Source organism: Phalaenopsis equestris, unplaced genomic scaffold (genome assembly GCF_001263595.1).
Source record: "Phalaenopsis equestris unplaced genomic scaffold, ASM126359v1 Scaffold000840, whole genome shotgun sequence".
NCBI lineage: Eukaryota > Viridiplantae > Streptophyta > Magnoliopsida > Asparagales > Orchidaceae > Phalaenopsis > Phalaenopsis equestris.
Genome location: NW_018165280.1, coordinates 5405208 through 5416931, shown reverse-complemented (window position 1 = coordinate 5416931; position 11724 = coordinate 5405208). Strand labels below are relative to the sequence as shown.

The following is an 11724-nucleotide window of genomic DNA, read 5'->3' as shown; positions in this document are numbered from 1 at the left end:
AGGGGCTTGCCCTTATAGGAAGCTTTTCCCGAACCCAGCATAATATAAACCCTATTTAATTCCTTATATTAAATAGGAGAATTTGTCGGCCAATAGATTGGTTTCGCAGACCAAATGGATGTCATAACTTTCTCTAGTTTATTTGATCGAGCCTCACCCGCAATTCTTGTGTTCATCCTTCGGGATAGATACAGGATTTGAGGTAAAGCGCTCTTTCATCTAAATTATGAAAATTATGGGTTCAGTTTGACTTCATCTTTTTTAAAATTAATTTTTTTTTAAAATGTCCTTCCGAAGCGGGCAACGGGATTTCAATTCCGATGACCGACAGCTTCTTACGGGCAAACCCCACACCAAAAATAATGCCGACATGTGTCTCTCTGTGTGTGCGTGTGCTCGCGCGCACATGTATATAAATTTATATATTTATATCTATCTATATGTGTATTTAGACATGTGTCTCTATATGTGTCTGTGTCTATGTGTGTTTATATGTATATTGAATTTATTTAAAAATTTTTGCACCACGCTCATTGTGCCCTACCTCTCTTGCTCTTGTCCTCGCCTCACGTCACGCGTCTAGCTTCTCACAACTAAAATAAAAAGAAAACAAAAAAAAAAGAATTTCACACAGACTCGTTCTTCCTCTCAACCCACTGTTCACTTCTCACTTATGCAATTTGTTTTGCACCCCCCTTCACTCACAACAACGCAAGACTCAACCTACTTGACCCAAACAACTCTAGCACTCCCACTTCCACTTCTCTAGCGGCCCTTCACCATGCAACTAGCCTCCTCCCTTCAAATAAACACTATATAAATAATCGAGTGAAAATATTTTATAATGCAGCTAAAACTCCTTTTAGAAACCCAATCCAAAATTATTTGTATACTCTCAAGCAGGTTAGTCTAATCCTCCTCATCATAACAATTAAAGTTAACAAGATCAAGTCTATTTTTAGCCAAGCCCGATCATTTGCAAGCAAATATGTAGAGTTAACAATGTCTAAATAATGATAAAAATACTCAAACATCCAAATGATAATCGTGTCGATAAAGAGTTTTAACTTCAGGGGTTTATTTAAGGAAAAATGAATAATAAATCTCTTAAATTAAAAATACAAAATTAAAACATTCAAATGAAAATTTATTATCTAAAACAAAAAGCAAAATTTATTTATCCTCTGCACTAATTTGACAAGGGTAACAAACTTAAAATTAACCAAAACCACAAAGAGTTGATGTCATGTTGATTGAACTTATATTATCACTCTTAAATGATCTTAAACCAATAAGAATGAGGTTTGTGTCATATGTCTGCTTGATTTTACCACAAAATGACACCAGTAAATAATAGTCATGATTATAGCCCTTTGACAAGATGATTCACTATTAAATGCAACACTAAAGTATGATTATAATTATAACTTCTCCATGACTTTGCCCATTGATATGTGAAACAAAGTACATTTGGTCGAGCAATAGCCCTTTGTCAACTATGATTAACTTAAATGTGTCCCCTTATATGAAAATTCATACCAAACCTGTAAAATCTACTTAAAAGAAATAACTCTATGGTGTTGACATCGATTTTTTTGGTCATGATAAATTATCTCCTCTAACTAAATAGATCAGTGATCATGACAACTCAGAATGACAAAATCATAAAATTTTGATCAATTTTGTCATCCTTCCCTTCATCATTTACTCTAAATTAAAATAATAAATTTATCAAATCTACAACCTAACAGCTACAAATATATGTTGAATCCAAACACCTAGCACCCTAATAACTAGTCTTCATAAAAAATGCTCTCATAATCATAAGTGATGTTTAACTATAGAAGCTTATACCTATGAGAAACTTCAAACCATACTAAAAGGTTTTCATAAAATGAGTAAAATCTCTGAATAATGTCAAATTTAAATTCTAATATCTTCTAAAATTATGACCTGAAAAGTCACAAAACTCTCCATGATGGTTCAAGGCATAAATTTTCATAGCCCAAAAGTTCCTTAGCCACCTTTTGCATGAGTTTTCTTACAGATTAATACTTTTATGCATGATGATTTTGAATTCATGTAAGTAGCCCTTATTTTAATTTTGTCCTCATATAAAAGCTATAAATGCATGGGAGTTATAATTGTAGCCTCCTTAGTTTAAGCCTCCAAAATAATCAATGATGGAAATTAGAAACAAAGGAGAAAAACAAAATGTCAATAATCAAGGAGACAGAATGTGCAATAAATAAAAAATATCTTGTTGAATGTGACATGTAATGAGGAAATAAAAATAAAAAAAAATTTAACTCATCCATTACTATAATTTTATTTAATCAACTCTTTTTATAATTTTAAATCTTTTTGTCTTCATATATCTTTTTATTTTCTTCATGGCATAAAGCCAATGGCCATGAATTTTGATGATGTAAAATATTCTTTTTAAAATGCAATTTGAAATCTGCTTTTTTAATCAAAAATTAGCTTGATTATAAGTTTGTTCTCTCTTTGTTGAGATTAAGTGACGCCCTTCTTTTAGTGGGGGTGATGTAGTAATTCAATTAATTTACCACTAATTTTATGGTATTTCTTATGCCCTTATTTTAAAATTCTTCGAATTTTTAGTGTGCTCTCTCCTAAGATGTTAATATAAATGTCTCCTCAAGCTAAAAATAGCGTCTACATTCCACATGTCATATGTCTATGTTCAATCCAAATGTCTTGTGAGCGCCCAAATGATAGAGCTTCGGAACCAAGGAAGAGAAAAGGGTAGAGAGATAGAGAAAGAGAGAAACTTAGCCCTTAGAAGGGCAAGGAGAAGTGTTCATGGTCTTTTTGGCCCCTTTTATTTCTTAAAAAATAAAGTTTACAAGAGAGGGGAAGGGGAGAAAGATCTCCCCACATCAAGGGGTGAGAGAGAGGAGAGCCTAATGACCCTTTACATGTTATAGAAAGAAAAAAAAAAGGAAAAAGATATTACAAGATTACCCTTGCTTTAAGGGGGGTAATAGATGTTAATTTAGTCTTTTCTATTAGTGCATATTGTTCAGGACCTCGTCGACCGCTGGAATTTGGCTTCAATTGGCAGCGAGCTAAAAAAGTGGTTGGGTGAAAGCAGGTCGGGTGGAAGTTGGTCAAATGAAGTTGGCCTGGTGGAAACTCTTTGAGTGGAAGTTGGTCGGGTGAAATCGAGCGGGTGGAAGTTGGTCGTGTGGAAGTTGGTCGGGTGGAAGCTGGCCGGGAGGAAGCTGGCCGGGTGGAAGCTGGCCGGGTGGAAGCTGGCTGGGTGAAGTTGACCAGGTGAAGCAATTTGGGTGGAAGTTGGTCAGGTGGAAGCTGGTCGGATGAATCTAGTCGGTTGAAGCTAGTTGGGTGGAAGCTTGTTGGTTGGAATTATGCCAGGTTGACTTAGGCTGATGAAATTGGGTATGGTGGAAGAAGTCCGGCTCAAGAATTCCGGTTGGATGGGTGTCTGACCAAGTAGTACCGACCGGCTGAGTGGTTGGCACGGTCACCAGAAGCGAGCTTGCAAGTGTCTGGTTAATCGTTAGGTCGGTGGAAAACCTCCATGTCATTTTTGTGTCAAGCAGCTAATTTATAATAGAAGTGTCAATGCTTAAATATTTACATTTTTATTTTATTAATTTTATTTATGTGTCTCCTACCACTTTCCTTCCATGGTACTAACAAGTAGAAAACCTCGGTTATTTTTCTATTAATTATGATATCATAAGCATTTTAATTACTTAAATAAATGAATGAATTAGAGGCTCCCTAACCTATTACATTAAAAAACTCATAGAATTGAACTCTCTTATTTTGGATCCAAGCAAGCCTTGTAAGAAAATTTAGAATCGGATTAAAAACTCATTTGGTTTGATTTATTAATTGCTTGGTGACAACAAAATAAAAAACAATGGCAATAGTGTACATCACATTTGGATAAAAAACTTAGTGTTCAAAAAATTTGCTTTGATAAACCTCTGTAAGAATGAAGTTTTAAAACTACTCCAGCAGCCTACTGTGTTGTATCTTCTCGACCTTTTAATGTAAAAAATAAACCAAAACAAGGGAGCCCTAAATAAAATTTCACCAAAACAGCTCGTTTGTAAGATTGAATAATCATATGGATGTAAAGCTATGTGAGATATCCATCCTATCCTACAATTGAAACTAAATAAAAACCCTAGTTCATATAAATGGATTACTGGTAAACCCGAAACCCTAAACAAAATAGAAGAAAATACATACACTAGGTGATGAACCATAAGTACCATACTATAATAAGCAGGAAAAACCAGTGGCAAATGCAGAAAAGGATACGCAGACACAAAATACCATCAAATTAATAAGGAAATTAAGTAGGACAAAATTTCAAACAGTTTTTAAAAAAAAAAACAGTGGAAGAACTACTTTTTTCAGCTATTAAAAGAAAACATTCTATGACGACAAAACAGGTTGATACATTAAACAAATCACCTAAAAACATGTACTTCTTTGCAAACAGGAAATAATTTTCTGAACAATGACACCGTGAGATGATGATGACATACACTTAGTTACGATCCCTTCAACACAAACCATGGATCCAATGAATGAAGACATGAGATCCCTTGGCGTGACCTTATGGAAACCAAAGGGGCCGCTAAATCCCACCAGCACTCTCTCCCCTTCTTTTAGGTACTTCGGGTCCACATTTCGCGTGACCTCCGTTAGGGCATCGGAGATCGGTTGCATGTAATCCATCGGATTTCGAATCAATCTAGAGAGCACAAGGAAATATAGAAGAAAACTAACTCAATGGCCAAGCTAGTAGTAAAAGTTAGGGTTTTGACCTTCGGGAAAAGTCCAGACTATAGCTGCGCAGATCATCCATGCCGACAATCAAGCGGCAGCGCTTGCTCTGGATCATATCCCTTATCGCCTTCAAGTAGAACCCCTTCCCCACCTAACACAAAATCCCCAAAAAATACGGATCAATTAGGCACACGAATACTAAGAAGCTGGAAAACAAATTTGGGATTTGGACAAAGATGAAACCTACGTCTTGATCGAGGAAATTCAGAAAGGCGCGCTTATTCGCAGCCATCACCTCCTCGTTGACGTCCATTTCAGCTGAACTAGAGAACCACAAAACTAGAGATGGTAGCCGGAGAAGACGATAGTGGAGGAGAAGAGGAGTAACGGCTGAACTTGTTTCCTCTTTTTTATCAAGAATAATTCCACAATATAATCTTTAGGGCGGGAAATGAGAGTGAGAGCAAGTTTTGGCGGGAAAGAAGATTGTGCGCTGATGATGCATCCATCGGTTGGCTGCCGTGCTGCGGCCTGCCCCTATCTTAATGGAAAAAAATTTGCTTAGTATAATTCCTTGTAATCTCCATGTAACGTTCTGTAACTTATTTGTAACCTACTAATAAATTCTTAATATATGATAACAGGAGCGCGGAACTTATTTGTAGGTTACAAGTATGTTATACTATGTTACATGGAGGTTACAAAGGATTATAACGCGGGTATAACCCACTTATACCCTTCGTATAACCTCGAGATCTTACGCAACACTGCGTACGTCTACCGTACGCAATTTTTTTCCCTCTTAATCGGCCTTGGGCTCGGATTACGTCTCAGGCTTCTATTTGAATAAAGTTGTCATGATGGACATGTGGTGAATTGATTAATCTTGGATTAATATTTTAGTTGAGGATGATTTTTTTTTAAGTATTTCCGTATACACTCTGGTATTTATTTTAAAAATCTACAGTTTACTTTTTTATATTTATAGCACTCAAATTTTTTAATAACACATCAAAAATATAATGTTATTAGTTTTTAAAAAATGAAATACAATTTTAAGTTTAGACAAAATAATATAAATGAAAACAATTAAAATTTAGATATTAGATATTTAAATACATAGGAATTGTGTGGTATGCATGGAAATCTTTCTTGTTTTTTAAACTTTTATTTTATTAATAGTTTCAAGTACTATTTTTAGTCATGGTTTAATTTTTTTTTTTTTTACTTTTACTTTTCTAGTGGTTTAAAAAAAAGTAAAATATTTTATTTATTTTCTTTAAATATATATTGGATATAATATGATCAAACACAAATCAAGATATAATATTAAAATTGAACATTTCTAGGTATGATAACCAACCCAAATCAAAAGAAAGTAGAGGGGCTCAAGAAAGTTATTGAGGGCGGGTCTTTGATTTCGTTGGGGTTTGGAGATCTTTTCCCTTTTCTTTCCTCTTCTTGAGGAGATCTTAGGGATTCTCTTCATGTATCCTCGTTGTTGGTCTTCCATAAGGATTTTTGGGGCTCTGCTACTTCCTTTCTTCTTGGTTAATCATTTTTTCTCCATTTTCTTCTTCTTCTAACCATTATTTACTTTGATCGTTGCCTTCTTTTAATTGACAAGACTTAACAACGCCATACTTTGCTAGTAATTATAATTTCCCTTATTCGTCTAGCACATATGATATAGTTTCTTATTTGAAAAAAGAGATTAACACTGGCCATAAATAATGGAACATACCGCTTATGAGATATGTCTTTAAGGAAATTTTTGTTTAATGTTATCAAGAGAATATGGGCGCTAAAAGGTTTTATTGAACTTCTATCTATCATGAAGGGATTCTTTTTACTTGAATTTAATAGCACAAAAGATTTTGATGTTTTTGTCTGGTGCTTCCTGGTTTATCTATCTTAAACATTTTATTTTAAACCTTAGAATTTTGATTTCAAACCTGTTAGGAAGAATTTTAAAGATGTTCATATTTAGGTTATATTTCCTAACATGCATTTGTGTTTGTGGTTTGAGAACCACATATTCAAAATTACTGTTAAGATTTATATACCTCTTTCATATTTAGGTTATATTTCCTAACATGCATTTGTGTTTGTGGTTTGAGAACCACATATTCAAAATTACTGTTAAGATTTATATACCTCTTGCTGTTAATTTTTTTAACTACCTTTGGTTCTCGCCTAACATTTGAAAGAGTTAGTGTTAAAATTAGTATTGATTTGTCTTTCTTGGTTGTATTATTCTTAATATTAATGATATGGATTTTGTTCAATAAGTTATTTATGAATGGATGTGTAATCCATGTAAATCTTGTTCTATATATGTGCGTAGTTCATTAAATTGTCCTAAATCTTGTGGTCAAAAGCAAGCTGCTATGGTTCCTACTTATAGAGGTAGGAGTAGAAACATGTCAAAATAAGACTATTACAAGTTATAGTAATTTGGTTGTCCATGTTCCTCGCATAACATCGGATTTTCAGCTAATGGTACTAATCTTGTTATGGTTGATAACAACGTTTTACCTTTGATCATCGCTTAATCTATTCCCAATGATGATTTTTTACATGTTGCCTCTTATCTCAATTTTTTTTGCTGATAACTCGGGTAACATAGATTTGCATGCTGATCAAGTGAAATATAGTGAAATATATGAAGTGGTTTCACGTACCAATAATTTAGTTCTTAATGACATTTATATCTTGCAAAATGATGTTGATAATTCATTTGTTTACATTAGGAATGACAATCATATTTTTGAGGATTATATAGTTGATTCATTTATTGTTGGTTCACCACTTATTATTTCAGATTCTATACATTTTCGAACTACTTTTTCTAAAAATAAAAAAAGGTAAGTCGAGAAGACCTTCCTAGTTTCTTTTTTTTATTTTTCGTTTTATATTTTATTTCATTTTTTTTTTCTTACAAAACTATATAATTTCATTGATTGGAATGTTAGGGGTTTGAATAATGTGGTTCATTTAACTGATTGATAAAAGCTCATTAAAGATAACCATATTGATTTTATTTGTCTTATTGAAACAAAGATTTCTATTGATAATCTTTTGGATTTTAGACATTCAAGTTTCTTTGATATGTTAAATTTTTATGATATCATCAATAAATTTACTTATGTTGATAATGGTAGGATTTTGATTGAATGAAACTCTGGTGTTATTTATTTTTTTATCTTAAACAAAAGGCATCAATACATTCATGATATTATTACTTATTCTTCTTTTAACATTTTGCTATTGTTTGTTTCATCGATGGTAATGTAGTTGTTAGGAAAGATTTGTGGGAGTTTATTAATTGTATTGTTGATAATATGACAAAATTGCTATTAATATTTGATGATTTTAATTGTATTTGTACTTTGAAAAGAAAGTTGGAGGTAATCCTGATTTTCCTAATATATATGTTGATTTTAATAATTGCATTACCTTTGCTGATATTATTGAGCATCTTTAGTGTGGGTATTCTTTTAGTTAGTTTAATAATCAACTAGTAATCCCATTAATATTTACTTGATATGATTTTATGCAACTCTAATTAGAGAAATATTCTCCTTAACTCATTTTTCAAATTTATAAATTCTTTATATTCTGATCATCATCCTATTTCCATTAACTTGGATAATTCTAATGAGCTTTTTTGTAGATTTAATCGTCATTTTTAATGACTTTCTCCTTTTTTTTTCATATTGTTCATAGGGCTTGGTTTTGTCTTGTTGAGAGTTGTTGGATTTTTTGTTTTTTACAACAAAGTTAAGAATGCTTCAAAAATTTGGAATTGAAATTCTTCAAATCTACTTCATAGACATGTTGATGTTCTCATTAATAATAAGAATTATGATACTAATCAATATAAACTTTCCCTTATTTCAAAAATCTTCTCATGCAAGCTTCTATTTTGTAGAGTGATATTTTTAAAGCTACTATTTATTATTATAAATTTATAAAACAAAGAGCTAGATGCAAATAACTTTCTAAAGGAGAAAATAACATTAATTTTTTTTATATTAAAAAGCTAATAGTATGTGTAATTCTAATTATATTAAAGAGAATTTTGTTTATAATGTCCATATTGATAAACCATGAGGTATTGTAAACGAAGTCATCTCTTGATTTGTTTAATATTCTAAATAGTAACTCAACTTTTTATTTTTGTCATAATCATTTATTTTCTAATAGATATTCTATCAATAAAAATTATTGTGTGGCTCTCACTTTCAATTTTTTGAATGATGATATTAAATAACTTTTTTTTATTAGTTTAGATAAAATGCCTAGGTTTGATGGTTTACATCAAAATTCTTTGAAGATGCTTGATATTTTACCAGTATAAATTGTATTTCTACAATTAGATATTTCTTTAAAAATTTTAAGCTTTCTTCGAAGGTTAAACATATTGTTATTACTATCATTCATAATGATGCTAAATCCCTCAATGATTATATATCGAGTTCTCTCTAACATGATTTATAAGGTTATTGATATTTGATTATCTTAAAACTATTCTTTTTATAATTAGTCATCCAACTCTGACTACTTTTATAAATGATCATGATATTTTGTTTAATATTGTTTTAGCTAATAAGTTTATTTATGACTTTAATTATTCTAATTTTGCTAAGACGTTTTATGCTAAAATTTATTAGTCAGTAAGTTTAGATTGCATGTTCTAAATGTTATTACTTTTATGCATAAATATAGATTATTTGGAAAAATTTTTATGTCTGATTCTCTTATGGCCAATTGGTGTTTAATCATTATGGTATATTCGAGAGAATTTAACTCAAACCTTCTATGTTTAAACTTTTCATATTTAAGATATATCCACATGCTTATGAATTACATTTTTTTTTTCGCACAAATAAAAGGGTTTTGTAAAATATTTTATCATTCAAAGAGTATTAGTGATATGAACTTACTTAAATATGAAATGCTATACTTGAAACGCCTCAAGACTTATATGTTAAAAGTCTAAACTGTTGAATCTCATGCTCTTGAGAATGAACACTTCATTCTAAAAAAACCATATTCTAAGATGTTTTGGAAAGATATTAGTAGAGTTGTTTTGAAAATGAAATCTTCTTTTAACTTTTTATGTAAATTCTAATAGTTTTTTTTTTTTCTTTTATGACAATTACCTTTCAAGATCTACTCTTATTGATATTTATGGGAAATCTATTTTTTATTGCTTTAATCTTGATAGAAATACTAAACTGCATGAAGTTATTAATAATGGAATTTGGAATTTATCTCCTAACATTTCGGCTTTTATTCAGTGTATTCAAGCTATTTATATCGCTCATATTATTAATGGTCTTACTTGCACTTAAAAAAATAAGAACATTTAATCTATATAGATATTTATTGCTTATTTTATCAAAATTTGCCTTATGTGTATCGGTTTAAATCGATCTGGTTTAAGGGATATTCTATTAAATTTGTTGTTCCCCATTAAAAATTTATTTGTAGTGGCCTTATAATTGGAGATATTGTTCGCACTTTCTGTTATTCTAAAATTGAAACTCACTGCAACATATTTTTTGAATGACATATTTTCTCATTATATTCTTAATAAATGCAATCCTAATGGTTATTATTTTATTCTTCCTAGTTGTATTTTTCATGTTCTCCATCATTATGATAATAATATTTAAAAATTTAAAAAGAGATAACACCCCTTCACTACTCAAATCATTGCTTATTATATAAGATTTGAAAGAAATGATATAATTTTTTCTAAATAATTCTACCTCTATTGAGATTTTTATCTTTAATATTTATTTATTGATAAACGAGAAGAGTTGAAAATGGAAGTTTAAGCAATAAAATAATATTAATCTGACTTTTTTTTATAATATTTACTGATTTTTATTTTGTTTAATTTCTAGTCTTGTTTTGTTTTGTTGAGTCATTTTTTAGATTTTTTTTTCTTGTCCTTTTTATATTTGATATTTTTGTATTGGTGTTGATTTATTTATGCTATATTGGCTCACTCTTTTTTTCTACTATTTCCTTACTCTTTGTGGATTTCATCTTCGTATCTTACTTTCTATTTCTTGAACTATTTGATCATATATGATTTTAATCTTTTGAACTAGTTAGACTGATACTTTTGTTGATCTTATTAGTTTTGAATATTTATTTTTTTTTATCTTTTAGCTTTCTAGGATTGGTTTTGTTACGATGAATTCTAGCCATATATTAAAATGCATATGTATTTTGAATATTTTAAAATTTTCACTTGAGATATTCACTTACTTTGAGGAAAATTTAATGGATATGTCGGTAAGTTTTTGAAACCTTGCTTAACTTATTTTATTTTTCATCATTATTTTGTTTGTTTTGCATTTTTTTTTATTTATCTTATTATTTTGTTAGTCCTTTAATATTTATTGTCTTCTCCTGGAGATTGTTTTTTTCTTCTTTATGGGTGGTTTTTTTTTTCAGGTTTATTTAATTTTTATTGAGACATGATGTGCTTGAAGGAATCTATCTTTCTTATTTTCCATGGAGTTTTTGTTGTTTCACATTGCTAGTGTTCGGTAAGATTATGACTACTTTTAAGAGAATGTTGGATTCTTAAGTACTTTGATGAATGTTGCAAATTGAAGTGTGTTTTTCATTCTCATTTTTGTTGTTTTTAAGTGGTTGCTTCAATCCGAAGTACTTAGACGAGTGTTGAAATTTAGAGTGCTCAGAATTATGATTGAGAGCCTGTTTAGCGCAGCTTATTTGTCGCAGTGTAGCCTAAAAATATATTTAGGAGCATTTGGCTAACGCGGTGCAATCGTTTTTATGGGAAAGCCATATGAAACGTGGGTCATGCATTTGATCTCGCAACCTGCATTTCTTCATAATTAATTTACTGTCCTACCTCGTTGAAGGCTCTCGTGCTTT

General features: G+C 30.7%; 1 protein-coding gene across 1 annotated transcript in view; it reads right to left on the bottom strand.

Annotated features, from left to right (window-relative positions):
- Positions 1-5263, bottom strand: part of LOC110031736 (DNA replication licensing factor MCM3) — a 21635-nt gene extending 16372 nt beyond the window's left edge. The window contains 3 exon segments of the mRNA XM_020735099.1: positions 4554-4762; positions 4836-4948; positions 5045-5263. Coding sequence (XP_020590758.1) covers positions 4554-4762; positions 4836-4948; positions 5045-5110 — 388 coding nt within the window. The 5' untranslated portion in view covers positions 5111-5263.
- Between the last annotated feature and the right edge of the window lie 6461 nt (positions 5264-11724).